Source organism: Entelurus aequoreus, linkage group LG22, assembly GCF_033978785.1.
Source record: "Entelurus aequoreus isolate RoL-2023_Sb linkage group LG22, RoL_Eaeq_v1.1, whole genome shotgun sequence".
Lineage (NCBI taxonomy): Eukaryota > Metazoa > Chordata > Actinopteri > Syngnathiformes > Syngnathidae > Entelurus > Entelurus aequoreus.
This window is the reverse complement of record NC_084752.1, coordinates 16,082,817-16,098,623: the sequence shown is the minus strand read 5'-3', so window position 1 is coordinate 16,098,623 and position 15,807 is coordinate 16,082,817. Positions and strand designations below refer to the sequence as shown.

Below are 15,807 nucleotides of genomic sequence, written 5' to 3'. Positions count from 1 at the left end.
CATGTGCGCTCTATTGCAGTGGCCGAAACTGTGTCCAGGTATTTACAGTTCCAGGTACTCCGTGAGGTGCAGATTTTACAATGTTTTATTTGTTACACTTAATAAACAATTAATCGAAGTAACAGAAATAATGATTGTTGCACCCGTATTTTAGACAAAGCAAAACATGACATAAATTCAACATAAACTTGTTCATGCCCCAAAACTACTTATGGAGAATGTGTATTTTAAACAATCCGCAGACACACTGGGATCTGGCAGAAGTTTTATTTCTATTAATCTATCCATGTTCTACCGCTTGTCCCTTTCGGGTTTGCGGGGGGGGCTGGAGCCTATTCCAGCTACACTTGTTGTAGATCCTATAAATTTACCAATATAAGTGAAATTTTCATCATTGTATCTGTTTCATTTTGAAATCAATTGTTCTATCATTCATCAGAATCTGCAGCTGCTCGTGGACGCCCGGGCAGCCCGTACCTACCGCGACGAGCTGGACGCTCTGAGAGAGCAAGCAATCAAAGCAGACAAGTTGGAGAGCGAGGTTGGACGGTACAGGGAGCAACTGCACAAGATAGAGTTCTACAAGGCCAAAGTGGAGGTTCATTCACTATAAATATACGGATCCTACTTTTCCATTTCCCTTAGATTGAAGTAAACTTTAGAAAAAGACAGAAAGCTTGATAATCATTAGCAATAGGGTTGTGGGTGAGCTGGAGCCTATACCAGCTGACTTGGTGCCAAAACACTGTACCATAATGGTGGTAACCGGTAGTAACAGTGGTTTTGGATTTCAGCGCCACTTAAACATAAATTGTCGAATATTTATCAACTCTCATGAAGTGTTTCATATGACACTGTGTTTTTTGACAAGTATTTAGCTAAGATGCTCAGGCTGAAATGCTCGAAAGTTTGGTTGTACCTACCTCAAAAAATGCAAACTCACCAACCTGCAACAAGTGCTTAAAGGTGATATTGTGTAAGTAACATCTTGTTAGTAACTTTATTTTGTTCAAATAACACACGACTCTTGCGTGTAGGACTAAATAAAAAACACTGTTGTAACGGTAGACTAAACCCACCACAATTAAATATCATTCATTTCCTGCCTGAATTGTGCAAAATGCACAAAAAGTACTGTAAAGTATTGCTGCTGGTTTTGCTTTGATAACAATGACACTTTGTTGTAATTTTTATTTCACATTGTTAAACTTTTATTTTTATTTTTGAAATATTGAAATTACTATTCTATACTATTCTGTTCATGTTTTTCTTTTTAGGCACAAGTTCGGGTACCATTTCAAAAATCCCGATTTGGCATAGGTATTGGATAATCTGTAACTTAAAATGCTCAGTAGCGATAAAAACATGATTATTCACAGTAAAAGACATGTGCAAGTTCTTTAAAGATTAAACAGTGTTCAGAAGCACTGAACTAACTTCATATTGAAGTATTTTATGATAAAATAATATAATTTGATATGCCCTCATTGTGTAGTTAACTGCATATTTGCCTATATGCTCTTAAACTATAAGATGGGGAAAAAATGCTACATTACATTCATAATATTCTATTATAGTGTGCGCACTATGCATAAATATTTGTGAAGTGAATTTGAGAGAAATAATATTTAGTATATGCTCTTTTACATGCATGTAAATAGCAAATTGGAACTAAAAAAGCATTGAAACTGTGATTATTTATGACTTTCACTGATGACCTTTTATAGTGAATGTTAAAAGTTAAACTTGAATATAATTTTGTATTATTATTTTTTTGGACCTGCGGTATCCCCAGGAACTCAAAGAGGACAACAGAGTGCTCCATGAGACAAAGGAGATGTTGGAGGATCAGCTGGCAGGCTGGCGGGTACGCTCAGATAAAATCCACCAGCTAGAAAAACATGGTCTTCTCTTCAAGGCCCGGCTTCACGACATGGAACAAGTTAGTAATCGTCACAAAATAGGATGTAACTAATGTCGATATGAAATAAGCTTCTTCTACACAATTGCATTATGGTTAAATGTTTGGAAATCCACTTGGTGTCTTGACTTTAGGAAAGAGAAGCAGATCTTAAGCGCATCGAGGAGCTGCAGGACGAAAACTTGACACTGTGTTTGGCACAGAGAAGGAGCATGGATGAGTCCCAACACCTGGGATGGGAGTTAGAGCAGCTTTCCAAGACCACTGATAATTCTCATGGTAAGAGCAGCCATTTGGATGAAATGATCAGATAATTGGATATACCCACCTTTCAAGGTGATAAAAAAATACATTCCTTAACTTTCATCACTCGTCACTTTCGGTCAACGGTTGAGGACACAAAGAAAGAAGCTCTGCTTTTGCTACCGGGTTTAAAAAAAATATTTGTTAGGTTTTCCTCACCGCTGATTGTGATTACAGCTATAGGAAAGTGTGCTGACATTTTCAAGCTGCTTTTGGTCCAGTGGGAGGCACGGATTTGCTGAAAAAAGTGCTGTTAGCTCCACTGCAACTCAAAGCAGTTGGCTTGCAACCTGTAGCCATGCGGAGGTCAAGCTGCGGGAGTTTGGGACAGTTTTAAAATGTTTCTGACCACACAGATTGATCTCAGTAGTCGGGTTGACACCTCCAATTAAGCTGTGATTGGCGCAAGATACGGAGTTGTTGAAATATGCAAATTAAACGCTCTGCAAGTCGCCATAGAACATCTAGAGCAGGGATGTCAAACATGCGGCCAGTGGGCCGGATCAGGCCTGCGAACAAGTTCAATGCAGCCCGCGAGACGAGTTTGCTAAGTGTAAAATTGAGCTGCATTTTTAAATTTAAGAAACTGCTGTTCTAATTGTCTCCACTGGATGTCGCAATAGTAATTCTGTTAGGCAAGCAAATAGTTCATACCGGGGCGAGCAAGTATACCAAACAAGAGGTACACGCTAAAGTGGGGCTGCGACTCCTCCCCTCGACCCATCGTAAAACAAACAGAAGTAAAATAAACACTTGGTAACCCTAATTAAAATGCAGCATGAGACATTGCACATTGATATAGAAAATGAATGTTTTCTGTGCAAATTTAAAGAAAGTGAACAATGTGTGATTTACTGCAATACTTTCTGTCTTTTAAGTTTTTATTGTTGAAATTGTTCACACATTGCACAGCTTTTATTTTTCTATCGATACACAGTGATGCCTAGAAGGCAGGGAGTAACTCAACCCTCTTGAATAGTTTCTACCTCAGTTTGTATGGTTTGTTGAGTTAGCACAGGATTAATATGTGGAAATGACAAATGAGGTAGTTGATATATAGAAGAGTTTTTCTTTATGCTTTATTTCGTTTTTTGTTCAATCCTAGATGGGCTGCGACTTAGAGTTTATTTGCTTCGGAGATACACTGAGATTAAGTTCATTGTGTTATTCATGGTGTTTTTGACACGGCACCATTTTTTCCCCGCAGAATTTTCAACTAACTTGAAAGGTTTTGTCAAGAGGATTATTTTCAGAATATGCTTGTTCTATTTTGGGCCGAAGTAAAACAAAGACAACAATCTGAAGTTGTCATAGTTGTATTTTTAGTTATGATGCCATGATTTTACACGTCCGGCCCACGTGGGAATAGATTTTCCTCCATGTGGCCCCTGAGCTAAAATGAGTTTGACATCCCTCATCTAGAGAGACAGGGCAAAAGAGAGAGGAGAAGGCACGGCAACCAGGCAGTGTGACAGAACACAGAGTGTAACTGATATTTTAGAACCATATAACCATTAAAATATGTCATGAAAAAAGCAAAAACTTATTTATCAGCTGTATATATAGAACACCTAAGTCATGTATTGAAATGTTTGAAAACTGGATTAATGCAACCTTTACTGAAATTAATCAAAAAGTAATTTCCTTATGTGGTGACTTTAACATTGACCTCTTGAACCCTAATACGCAAAAGACTATGACTTCATAGATACAATGTATAGCATGAGTTTATATCCTAAAATCACAAGGCCAAGCACAATCACAGGACACTTTGCCACGCATATTGATAATATTTTTACTAATGATTTTGATAATAATACTACAAGTGGTCTGCTAATAATTGATCATCTACCAGTTTTCACAATCTATGACAGAAAAAAACAGGAAGAGGAACATGGATGACAAAAACAGGCTAATTCTTAAACAAAATGAAAATAGCATAAGTTGTACCAATTTACAAGGCTCGTTACAAACACCAGTGTACAAACTATAGACCCTATTTCCTAATGCATTTAACATTCTTTCCACACTTTTCTACAATTATTGTAAAACTATTCAACAACAGATTGGATATATTCAATAATGAAACTGGAACACTTGCGGAGAACCAATAAAAAGGTACAAACAGAGTAGGCATCTCAACATCAAGGCATTAATCGAAACAACGGTAGAGATTATCAATGCCATAGATGGTAAACAGTGTGCAGTTTCAGTGTCAAAAGCATTTGGCACAATTAATCACAATGTCTTAATTAACAAATTAGAACGGTATGACATCATAGGGTTGATGTGGAATTGGTAAGAAGCTACTTAATCAACAGGAAGCAATGTGTATGGGGGAATAACTATAAAAGTACAGTTCAATCACTGACTGTGTTACAAAAGAGGTTAGTTAGAATAATAAGTCAAACAAAGTACTAATATGATCCAGTATAAGAAACTGTTCAAAATTCAAGTAGAAAGAAAATAATTCAGAAAACATTTTAAACTTAATTGAAAAATTAGATAATATATTTATCTCATTATATGAATTACAATTTATGTATCTATTTATTGGGAACATTGTTATTCATAAATTTTAATTATGTACACATTAAGAACAGGAAGTGAACAAATGTGTTAGTAATAGCTATAAGTAGAAAAAGTGTAGGATTATATCAGCTCTGCTTCTTCCTACTCCTTTTCGGACATGTTGTTATGAGAAACTGTATATATGTGACATATCATATTGTAACCGTATGCATGTTTGAAATAAACGTGTACTACTTAAACCATATCGCTTAATTTGAGAGAAATAAAATCATTATTTGAATGCAAATGATAATCAGTGGTTCCAAAGTACTCTTCATTTTTTTAACTTGGCAATTGCATGCATGAAAAAGTGCACAATAAGCACAGCCCCACCCTTCCGCCTGCAAATAGACACATAATTTGATTGCAAACTATGACCGCAACATTAGATATACAGTACCTATAGAAATCATATATTGCAGGCAAAATTGTGGAACTAATATTACAACAAAATAAAATTTGAGACTTTTTAAAAAGTTTACTTTGTATGACCATAGCGTACATCCAGGGTTGACTTAGCTTAGGCTGAGGGGATTTTGCCCAAAGCCTTTATTGTACATAAAAGCTCACAAAAGATGAAATGGTTGTGTTTATATTTTTGTAATATATCGTATTAAATGTTTAATTCAACCATGTCAAACTTTAACATGAGACATTATGTGTTTGTCTAAAGGGCAGCAGACTTTAGGTGAGGAAGTGAGTGAGCGTATCCGCAGTCGGCTGCTAAAATTGGAGAAAGAGAACAAACATCTCCTGAAAACTGTTGAGGAGCTCAGAAGTAAAACACAGTCCAGGAAACACATCCACCACAATGACAAGGACCGTGTCCATCAGAAGGTCTGCAGCACAGACAAGTGGGCCTCATCAACAAAAGAAAACACTAGGTTAATGATTCCCTGCTCAGTTGAACAGAACAGCAGCCTAGGTCTGCTAAATCAGAAGATAGTTATAATAGATTCAAAATACCAGCTAGAAGAACCAGAGGGAGTTCATGCAGACCTCCGTTCAGCTATTGCGGCTCCCAATGTTCAAGGGAACGAACAGTTCAAGGATGATGAGAGCGGAGAACATTTTAAAGCAGTTTTGCCTGGCCTGGAAATCTATGAAAACTGTGCCAATTCTTCTGTGGGAGCACACGATCCCTCGCCTGGCTCAAGAAGCAGCCTCTCTAGCTATGACGGCACCTTCACAAGTCTGCCAGCCCGCTTCACTTATGCCAACAAGCAAACAGAGCGACTGGAGGGCAAGTGCAGGATGCTGGACTCCATTAATCAACAACTACAAACATCTCTTGCTAACATTGGTAGGTTTTGTTCAAACAGTTTGATTGAAGAAACCCCTTGAATGTCCACATTTTGTCTCTTATTTTAAATTCCTTTTAGAGCGAAAAGTGCAGCGATTGGAGGCTGAGGTTCAGGAGCTGGAGGCAAACAATCATAGCCTCCGGGCCGCTTTAGAAGAACTCAGGATTACTGCGCGCCATCTGGATCAGATGGAAGCAGAGAAGCAGAGTTTGGAACAAGAAACCACAACTCTAGAGAAGGAAAAAAGAAAGCTGGAGAAGGAAAATCGACGACTTCGCCAGCAGGTAAGTCGACCCCTCTGTTAACTGCAATCTGCTATATTTTGAGTAGGGTAGAACGGGGTTAGTTGTAACAGGAGTCAAACTTTCACATACTTTTAATATCCAATTATATTAATTATATCTCCTTTATATTATTTTAATATGCACATACATATATATATATATATATATATATATATATATATATATATATATATATATATATATATATATATATATATATATATATATATATATATATATATATATATATATATATATATATATATATAACTTTGGGCCCTGGCCAAATTTTTTTAGCCCAATACGGCCCCCGGGTCAAAAAGTTTGGACGACGGAGAACGGGGTTAGTTGTCACAGGGGTTGGTTGTCGCACACATTATATCTCACCACCAGAATTAAAGTTAAAGTACCAATGATTGTCACACACTAAATGTAGCGAAATTATTCTCTGCATTTGACCCATCACCCTTGATCACCCCCTGGGGGGTCAGGGGAGCAGTGAGCAGCAGCGGTGGCCGTGCCTGGGAATCATTTTTGGTGATTTAACCCCCAATTCCAACCCTTGATGCTGAGTGCCAAGCAGGGAGGTAATAGGTCCCATTTTTATAGTTTTTGGTATGACTCGGCCAGGGTTTGAACTCACAACCTACCATCCATTTTCTACCGTTTGTCCCTTTTTGGGGTCGCGGGGCAGTCACGGGGAGAACATGCAAACTCCACACAGAAAGATCCTGAGCCCGGGATTGAACTCAGGACTACTCAGGACCTTGAGTTGGAATCCAAACTCACCTAAATAGTCTTCTCTAGGTAAATCAGTTGAACTTCAGGTGAGAGGACTATGGATTTGCTGATCAATCAGCCACCAATCAGTATCGCAATTATGTGATTGCTATATTTGGCCAAAATAATTGATTTCATTGAATATGGATCGATATATTTTAATTTTTAGCAATGTCGATTCACAAGGCATAATATCGATTATCCCCCCCGCCCCTCACTCTTGTGTGTGGAGCCGCATCAGCAGCGTCATGCTTGCTATGCTAACATTAGCTGCCAACAACAAGGGGGAAACTTCGAATAGTCTTAGAAACAGCCCAGCTCTGTTTAGCCCATCAGCGTTCAGCAGCACTACCCGCCCCTCTAAAGTTTCTGGGAACTCCTCAAAGTTCCACCTCGCTACTAGGAACTAAAATAATTAATGTAGAACTAAATCTACCCAGGTAGTTTTTGGTTGAAACATAGGGGGTACCTTATCTTCCCAGGTATATGGGAAAGTTCATGTAAATTGATTGATTGATTGAGACTTTTATTAGTAGGTTGCACAGTGAAGTACATATTCCGTACAATTGACCACTAAATGGTAACACCTGAATAAGTTTTTGAACTTGTTTAAGTCGGGGTCCACTTAAATTGATTCATGATACAGATATATACTATCAGATATATACTATCATCATAGTACAGTCATCACACAAGATAATCACATTGAATTATTTACATTATTTACAATCCGGGGTGTGGAGGGGAGGGGGTTAGGTTTGGTTGTTATCATCAGTCATCAACAATTGAGAACAGAGAAATGGATATTGGAACAGTGTAGGTCTGACTTGGTAGGATATGTACAGCAAGTAGTGGACATAGAGAGAGAGAGAGAGAGAGAGAGAGAGAGAGAGAGAGAGAGAGAGAGAGAGAGAGAGAGAGAGAGAGAGAGAGAGAGAGAGATCAGAAGGCATAAGAAAAAGTATCTGGATTTGATTGTTTACATTTGATTATTAACAATACGGGGAGGGTGTTAGTTTAAGGTTGTAGCTGCCTTGAGGTGTACTTTTATTGCGGTTTTGAAGAAGGATAGAGATGCCCTTTCTTTTATACCTGTTGGGAGCGCATTCCACATTGATGTGGCATAGAAAGAGAATGAGTTAAGACCTTTGTTAGATCGGGATCTGATAGATCGGTAAAGTTTCCCGCATGTGTCAGAGTGTCTTTGATAGTTAATTATCTCTTTGATACAAATAGTTATAAAATGAGAGAGATATATCTCAAGCCAACACCAAGCTTTAATTTAATGTAATAATGGGATAGGCTCCAGCCCCCCCCTGAATATTTCAGAATACATGTAAAAAGTGTGACAACTAAACCCATTCTCCCCTATTTCTAATGGAAAAAATGATATCTTCTGCTCACAGAGTGAAATCCAAGAAGCCAATTTAGACAACAGCAATGTCTGCATGGCGAGCCTGGAAAGGGAGCTGCGCTGCCTGGCAAAGGAGGTGGAGGAGTTGAGGGACACAGCAGAAAGAGTGAAAGGCCTGGAGAGAGACAACAGAGAACTGACCAAGCAAGCAGCTATTGACCAGAAGACCCTCACCACTCTTAGAGAGGTAATAAGGAGACTCTACTGCACAGTGGAAGTTTAAACAAGAAGAGTATATTACATTACTTAACATAGGTCTAAGATAAAAGTGCCTGATAAGAAAAAAATACATAAATTGTTAGTAAAAAAATAACAATCTTTGACCTTATGCTTAAAAATGAGATCTTGCTGAGATTTCCACTTTCTACAGTGTTTTTACAGTACTAATCAAATTTGCCAATGCCAGGGGGCGCGTGTGACCTTGAGGAACATGCTTTTTTTTCCTTACTAAAATATGACGAAGCGTATGTAGCACTTGGTTTCACTGTAACCACGGTGGGAGATTTGCACAGTGTAATTACAATAAATCTAATACAAGATCCTTGTGTTCAGGGCCGCCTCTCCCACAATCCGCGAGAGGCCCATTTTGCGTGAATAAGTGCATGTAAAATGTCATTTCATGAATAGTAGTGCGCTTCATATGAAATTTTATCACACACATATTCCTATCCCTTCTCAATTACTGATAAGAATATAATGGAAGATTTCCCTGAAAACGTACATTGTACCCAGAGTTTCGCAGCGCTAGTCTTGGGCTGGTAAACAATCGCTTTTGGGATCAAAATCTGGCCAGTGATGTGTCAGGAAAGATATGCAAATTAATGTTTTAATTTTATTACATTTTTAATTTTGCACAAAAACTTTTTATTATTGAACAACTTATTTCATATGAATTAGTTTTAGTACAAACCATGCATCAAATAAAATCAAGTTTGATTTAAAAAGTATAAACATTGTTTCATACGAATAAAAAAAGCGTGAACATTTTTGTAACGAGGATTGGGTTAAAAAAAAAAATATGCTTAGTGTCCCAATTATCCAATGGGGAGGACATGCTTGTGATTATCAGTGTATTTTTTAAATCTCTTAGCATGCAGTATCCACTATGTCAGGGGTGTCCAAACTACGACCCACGAGACGACATGAGTTATGTTTTCAATTTCGACGATGAGACGTCATTAGTTCAATAAATCATCACACCACGGAGTGCTTTCAAATAAATCTTAAATACCAGGCGGGCTCTGAATTCTACAGATTTGCTGCCATTTTGTGGACTAGGGAGAAGCGGTACAAAATGGATGGATGAATGGATGGATGTGAGTAAATCAGATCAATGACCTTTGAATGTATTTTTAAATAATATCACAACATTTACTTGTATAACACAATCCAAACAACCTTCCCTAGTCATGGTGCAAAAAAAAATGCAACTAACAGAAAGGCCAACACACATGGTCACACATAACACAACCAGCTCACTGAACTTTGTGGATATTGTGAAAAAAGTCCAAACACCATAAAGAAATTCTAACCAATTAAAAATAAATTTTTTTTTTTTTTTTACAAAAAAAATGTTTCCAATTATTTTCTTTACATTTTAAAGAAACTATAAACTGCATCTTGCTCTTAGCAAAATTGTAATCTTTATACAGTTGTTTCTTTTTAGGACCAACTTCAATTGGACTTTGTATAATAAAAAAAATAAACAGATTACAGATTAAACAAATTTAGCTATTACAGCTAAATCTGGCATATTTACTGTGATGCTTTTGCTCATATGTTGATCAATTTGTATTGTCCTAATCAAATAAAGTTATTCAATATAGAGCTTCCTATAGAAAGCAACATTTCTGTATTGAATTAAATAATTCTGTAAACAAAAACGTAGCATATCATTGCATGCAAATAAATAAACATCACAATTGGAGATCGATAAAGTACAACATTCAAATCTTCTGCCTTGAATAAAACAATTCTGTAGATTGAAATGTGATATTGACATGTCTCTGAAATGTAGTAAGTGGATAAACCAGGCTTTTTGACTGTTTTGGCACCACATCTTTAGAGACGTCCAGAACGACCGCTTTAGTGATTGTTCTCAACTGTGCTTCTTTTTCATCATACATGGTACCATTTGTAAATTATTCTACAACAATAAGCTGCTTCTTAGCAGGAGTTTGTTTGTTGTTGTGTTCGTGTTTGCCTTGTAAATAGTTGCATTTCCAACTTTCGACTGGATGCTTTTGTTTCAGATGTTGGAAAAAGTTTTCTCTGCTGCTTTCTTTTTTAAACAAACTTTGCAGCGTGCAGTCATTTGTTCTATGGCTGTTGCCACAAAACCAAACCACTGACAACATTGTTTTTTTCTATGAAACAAACGTCTCGCTCTCCTTTGCGTTAGCATTAGCCATCTACTTCTTCTTCTCAGCATTGTTCTTCACACTCACTTTCTTTCATGGTTGGAAAACAAAGCTATGTCCATCTTTGGCTATAAGCTAATGCTAGCGAGTAAGACCAGATCTTACTGGGTTCAATGTGACATTTGCTACCGCAAGTAATGGTGGGGATGGTTGGCACTCAAAACTTAAACCATAACAATTAGCCGAGAGACAGCGCTTATCTCAAAACACTCTTAAGTTGAGGTACCACTGTATAGTAAAGTATCTGAATATATTCTTTGAAACACTTTGAGGACAAAAATAATCTTGTATTATGGCTTGTGCAGCCCTTTGAGACACTTGTGATTAAGAGCTATATAAATAAACTTTGATTGATGAATGATGATATGATATTGTGAATACAGCTGTTAAAAGATAAACAAAAATGACATATGATTTTAGACATTTTTTTCACTATTTCTAAATAACTTTTGTAGGAGCTTGTTGGTGAAAAACTGAAGACTCAGCAGAGAGATACAGAACTCGAGAGGCTGGCCCATGAGCAGGAGTTAAAGTTTCTCAACCAAGAGAGTAAACAACAAATGGAACTCAACTCAGCGGACAGGTGCCATGTGTTGCTAATATTTAAAATTAAATGAGAAACATATGACTCCCAACTTTCAAGTGGTAATATGTGTTATTGTCCATGCAGCAGGTTCAAGATGCTGGAGTCAGAGTTGCAGTTGTCCGTGAAAAGGTCTTTTCAAATTAAAGAAGAGAAAATGGCTGTCCTAGAGGCCCGTTTGCAAGAATTCGCCTCACTCAATCAGCAGCTTCGCCATGAGCTCAAAACTGTAAGTCGCATTGTGACAAAACTATGCTGACATGGTTTTTTCCAGGTTCCAGTGTTTCATCTACGTTCCACAACACAGGTGAAGCTGCGCAATGAAGCCTTGCAACAGAAGCAGGAGGAGGCATCAACTGCATCAAGCTCTACGCCACCAAGCGAGAACGGCAAGGCAGTGAGTGAATGGCTGCGGGAAAGTCAAGAAACAACCAAAGAACTGCTGAAGCTCAAAGACCGTCTGATTGAAGTGGAGAGGAATGTAAGATAAAGTTTGTCATTGGACATTTTTCAAACGTGGACAATATTTTATCCTGCGTGTCATTGGTAGAGGTTCACACTTGCTTGTTGCAGCCAAATGAACCAGATGGATCAGTTTTGTCCTAAAGACTCCACCAACTTTTCTCCGGCAATTGCACTTAACTAAAGCCAGTTCGTGTCATCACCTCTTTCCTCTCTGATGTAGAATGCAACGCTGGGGACAGAGCGTCAGGCTACGCAGGCCCAGCTGAAGCAGCTGGAGAGTCAGTCCGACAGTCAACAGGCTCAGATCCTTGCCCTGCAGAGGCAAGCAGCCTCCCTGCAAGAGAACAACACTGCTTTGCAGACACACAATGCTAACCTGCAGGTAGGAGAAAAACGCACTATGTTCTCTGAAAATATTGCCAGAAAAACCATATGCGCTGAAATAAACTGAGCGTTTTGCTTTTGTCAGGTGGAAAAATCCACACTGAACTCGCAGAGCGCCTCCCTGTTGGCCCAAAACGCTCAGCTGCAGCATCAGCAAGCAGGGACAGAAAGTGAGAAAGACAGCGCTGTGCGGGAACTCAAAGGGTTGCGTGGCGCTAATGAGCAGCTATTACGCGACCATGAACGGCTAGCGGCTCTTCATGAGCGGCAAGCTACGGAGTACGAGGTCCTGATGGGGAAACATGGCTGTTTGAAAAATGCCCATCGCACACTGGAGCTGGAGCATCGTACACTGCAGGACAGGTAAGGGAAGCAGAGGAAGGTTCACAATTAAGTAGACATTTTTTTCGAAAAGCATGCAATGTCAGCTATTTGGACACTCCAAATTGTCTGTAGGTGTGAATGTTACTGTGAGTATTTGTTTGTTTGTATGTGCCCTGTGATGACCAGCCCAAAGTAAAATTTGCCATCCTAATGTGGACAAGCAGTGTATACAATGTATAAATTAAATTTAGCAGATGTATTTACAAATAAATCAAATCTATTTCATATTTATGTATTTAATATTTATTCATATAGCTGACAAAGTTTATCTCCAAGCATAGGTCCAGGACCACGTTCGTCACACTTTTTTTTTAAACAAGAAAAAATGATGGTCGTTTACCATTTTAGATCATCTGTTTTGGATTGTACATCTGACAGTGATATTACTTTTTCACCTACTCTGTTTGGCACCTATACATGTAGTATAGATGAACTGTATGTTATTATTTGCCAGAATATATTTTGGTGAGTCTGGTATACTATATACAGACTCCTATATTGAATTCACCCCTATAAATGCTCTTCCTCTTCAAGTGTTATTGATGTTTAATTTTAAGCTACCAAACAGTAAATGGTTTAAGAGGAGACAGATAAAATAGGAAAGAAAGAAAACAGTGACAGTCACATGAACATTCACTGGGGTTAGAGTGGGGGTAAAATTCAGCAACTGTTGTTGAAAGTGTCCATTTTATAAACGCCCGGTGCATGAGTAGCAGGGATTCATTGAATTTTATTGGAGAATCCGTCTGTGTGGGACTCATTCAGTCCAATACTCATCTGATGCTGGTATCGAGTCAATTTCACTTTAATTTCTAATTGGGCCTGTGCAAAGTACAAGTTCTAGATCTGGATTTAGCAACAACAAAAAAAGGCTAGCCCTTATTTATTTTTCCATTGACAAATATGTACATAACTTCAAAGCATAATGGTGTTTCATACATGTGTGCATATAATGGGCATATGTATTTTAGATACAACAGCGTGTTACAACAGCGGACCAAACTGGAGGATCTGGAGAAAGCGCTGAAGGAGGAGCAGATGAGGATAGGTCTGGAGAAGGAGCATCATAGCAGCATTGCTGCTGAATGTTGCAGGCTGCGGGATGAGAAAGATTGGTAAGCAAAGGGGCAAATCTTTACTGACGTGCATAGACCAGAACACACACCTGCAATGAAGAGGCATTAATGGACAGATCTTTGTGTACATTAAAACATACTCAAAGAAAGGGTATGTGTGTATTTTTCAGGCTGAACCAAACGTATCGGCAGCTCCTGAACGACAATGAGCAGCTGACAGCAGATCACAAGCAGCTTAAAAGCCAATTAAATGAGACTAAGCTGGAGCACACCTGGCTGGAGGCTGATTTTTCCAAGCTCAAAAAGGAGTATCAGCAGCTTGACATCACCTCTACAAAGCTCAGTAACCAGTGCGAGGTGTGGTTTTACACACACTCTAATTGATTGTCAGGGCAACTGATTAATGAAATTATTATTTGACTTTCACTCTTTATATATATATATTTATACATATATATGTATATAACATATATACACATATATAGTTGCTGAGTCAGTTAAAGGGAAACCTGGAGGAGGAGAACCACCATCTTCTCGGTCAGATCGACACACTGATGCTGCAGAACCGCACCTTGTTGGAGCAGACTATTGAGAGCAAGGATCTGTTTCACATAGAAGAACGGCAGTATATGTAAGTAGAGATAGACATAGTAACACATTGTACATAGACTTGATAAACATAATTGAAGATTGTCTAGAATGCAGCTCTATAATCTCTTAAATCTGTCTTCCAGCTGAAAATGGTTGTAACTGGTCAATAAAAGAGCTATGATGTTGTTTTAATATCACATCATCATAATTATTTCAAAGTTTCCCACAGGATTTCGATACATCAGTGGAGCTGGGTTGTGTCTAATTTAATTTAATTATAAATTACAATAATATGATTTGCATAATTGGCCATGACACATGTGCACCTAACTTTTATGGCAATTGTGGGAAACAAAAAGTCAGCAAAAAACATGAGAAGCAAAACATCCATCCATCCAATTTCTACCGCTTGTTCCAAAATGTAACTTTTTTCTGTTGCTTCTTTTTGTGCTTTTGTCACAAACAAGACATGATTTTAGATTCAGGGGAGGGATGGGCTAGTGCACAGCAACAAATGCTGTGGGAGTCTCCCAAAGTCTCCAATAAAACCAGAAAATGTCACTAGTCTTGTCACTGGTAGCTATTTTGTAAAACACAATTTAAAGAGTTTTGGGACAAGCGGTAGAAAATTGAGGGATGAGTTGATGAAGAATATATTGCTGCGTTGTCAACACTGATCCCTCCAGCTACCTGTTGCTATTCTCTGTCTTATGAGGTGTGTTACAAAGCGGAGTTACGATGCCATCTACTGTGCCGCGTTGGAACAAAAGGCTGCATTCGCAGACATCCATCCATCCATCCATCCACTTTCTACCGCTTGTCCCTCTCGGGGTCTGGAGCCTTTCCCAGCTGAATTCAGGCAGAACGCGGGGTACACCCTGGACAAGTCGCCACCTCATCGCAGGGCCAACACAGATAGACAACATTCACACCCCCATGATAATGTGTCCATGAGCGAAGTAGCGGCAATTCTGTTTGTGGCACTTCAAATGTACAGTATTAGTGGCAAGCTCCACGTCCCAAGAGCTAGCTTCTGTAGCCGAGGATCGGACCGCCAAGGGCCATGCCTTCGGCTGCCGCCGAGCTCACAATGCTCCCGACCTCTATGCCCCCTCCTATGACTTCAACGCTCACATTGGAAACGACAATGAAACCTGAAGAGGCGTGTTTTGTTATTGAACTTTTGTGCTCATCACAGACTGTCCATAACGAACACCATGTTCAAACATAAGGATGTCCATATGTGCACTTGGCACCAGGACACACTAGGCCGCAGTTCGATGATCGACTTTGTAGTTTTGTCATCGGATTTGCGGTCTCATGTTTT

At 38.6% G+C, this 15,807-nt stretch overlaps 1 protein-coding gene across 3 annotated transcripts in view; it reads left to right on the top strand.

Annotated features, from left to right (window-relative positions):
• The window catches only part of LOC133639773 (girdin-like), a 53,226-nt gene that overhangs the window by 20,988 nt on the left and 16,431 nt on the right, over positions 1-15,807 (top strand). For all 3 annotated transcript variants that reach the window (XM_062033369.1, XM_062033370.1, XM_062033371.1), the window contains exons 10-23: positions 440-598; positions 1,796-1,942; positions 2,056-2,200; positions 5,469-6,098; positions 6,178-6,383; positions 8,570-8,764; positions 11,453-11,580; positions 11,668-11,809; positions 11,888-12,061; positions 12,266-12,427; positions 12,515-12,792; positions 13,785-13,928; positions 14,060-14,246; positions 14,375-14,520. In XM_062033369.1, coding sequence (XP_061889353.1) covers positions 440-598; positions 1,796-1,942; positions 2,056-2,200; positions 5,469-6,098; positions 6,178-6,383; positions 8,570-8,764; positions 11,453-11,580; positions 11,668-11,809; positions 11,888-12,061; positions 12,266-12,427; positions 12,515-12,792; positions 13,785-13,928; positions 14,060-14,246; positions 14,375-14,520 — 2,843 coding nt within the window. The remainder of the gene's footprint in view (positions 1-439; positions 599-1,795; positions 1,943-2,055; positions 2,201-5,468; positions 6,099-6,177; positions 6,384-8,569; positions 8,765-11,452; positions 11,581-11,667; positions 11,810-11,887; positions 12,062-12,265; positions 12,428-12,514; positions 12,793-13,784; positions 13,929-14,059; positions 14,247-14,374; positions 14,521-15,807) is intronic.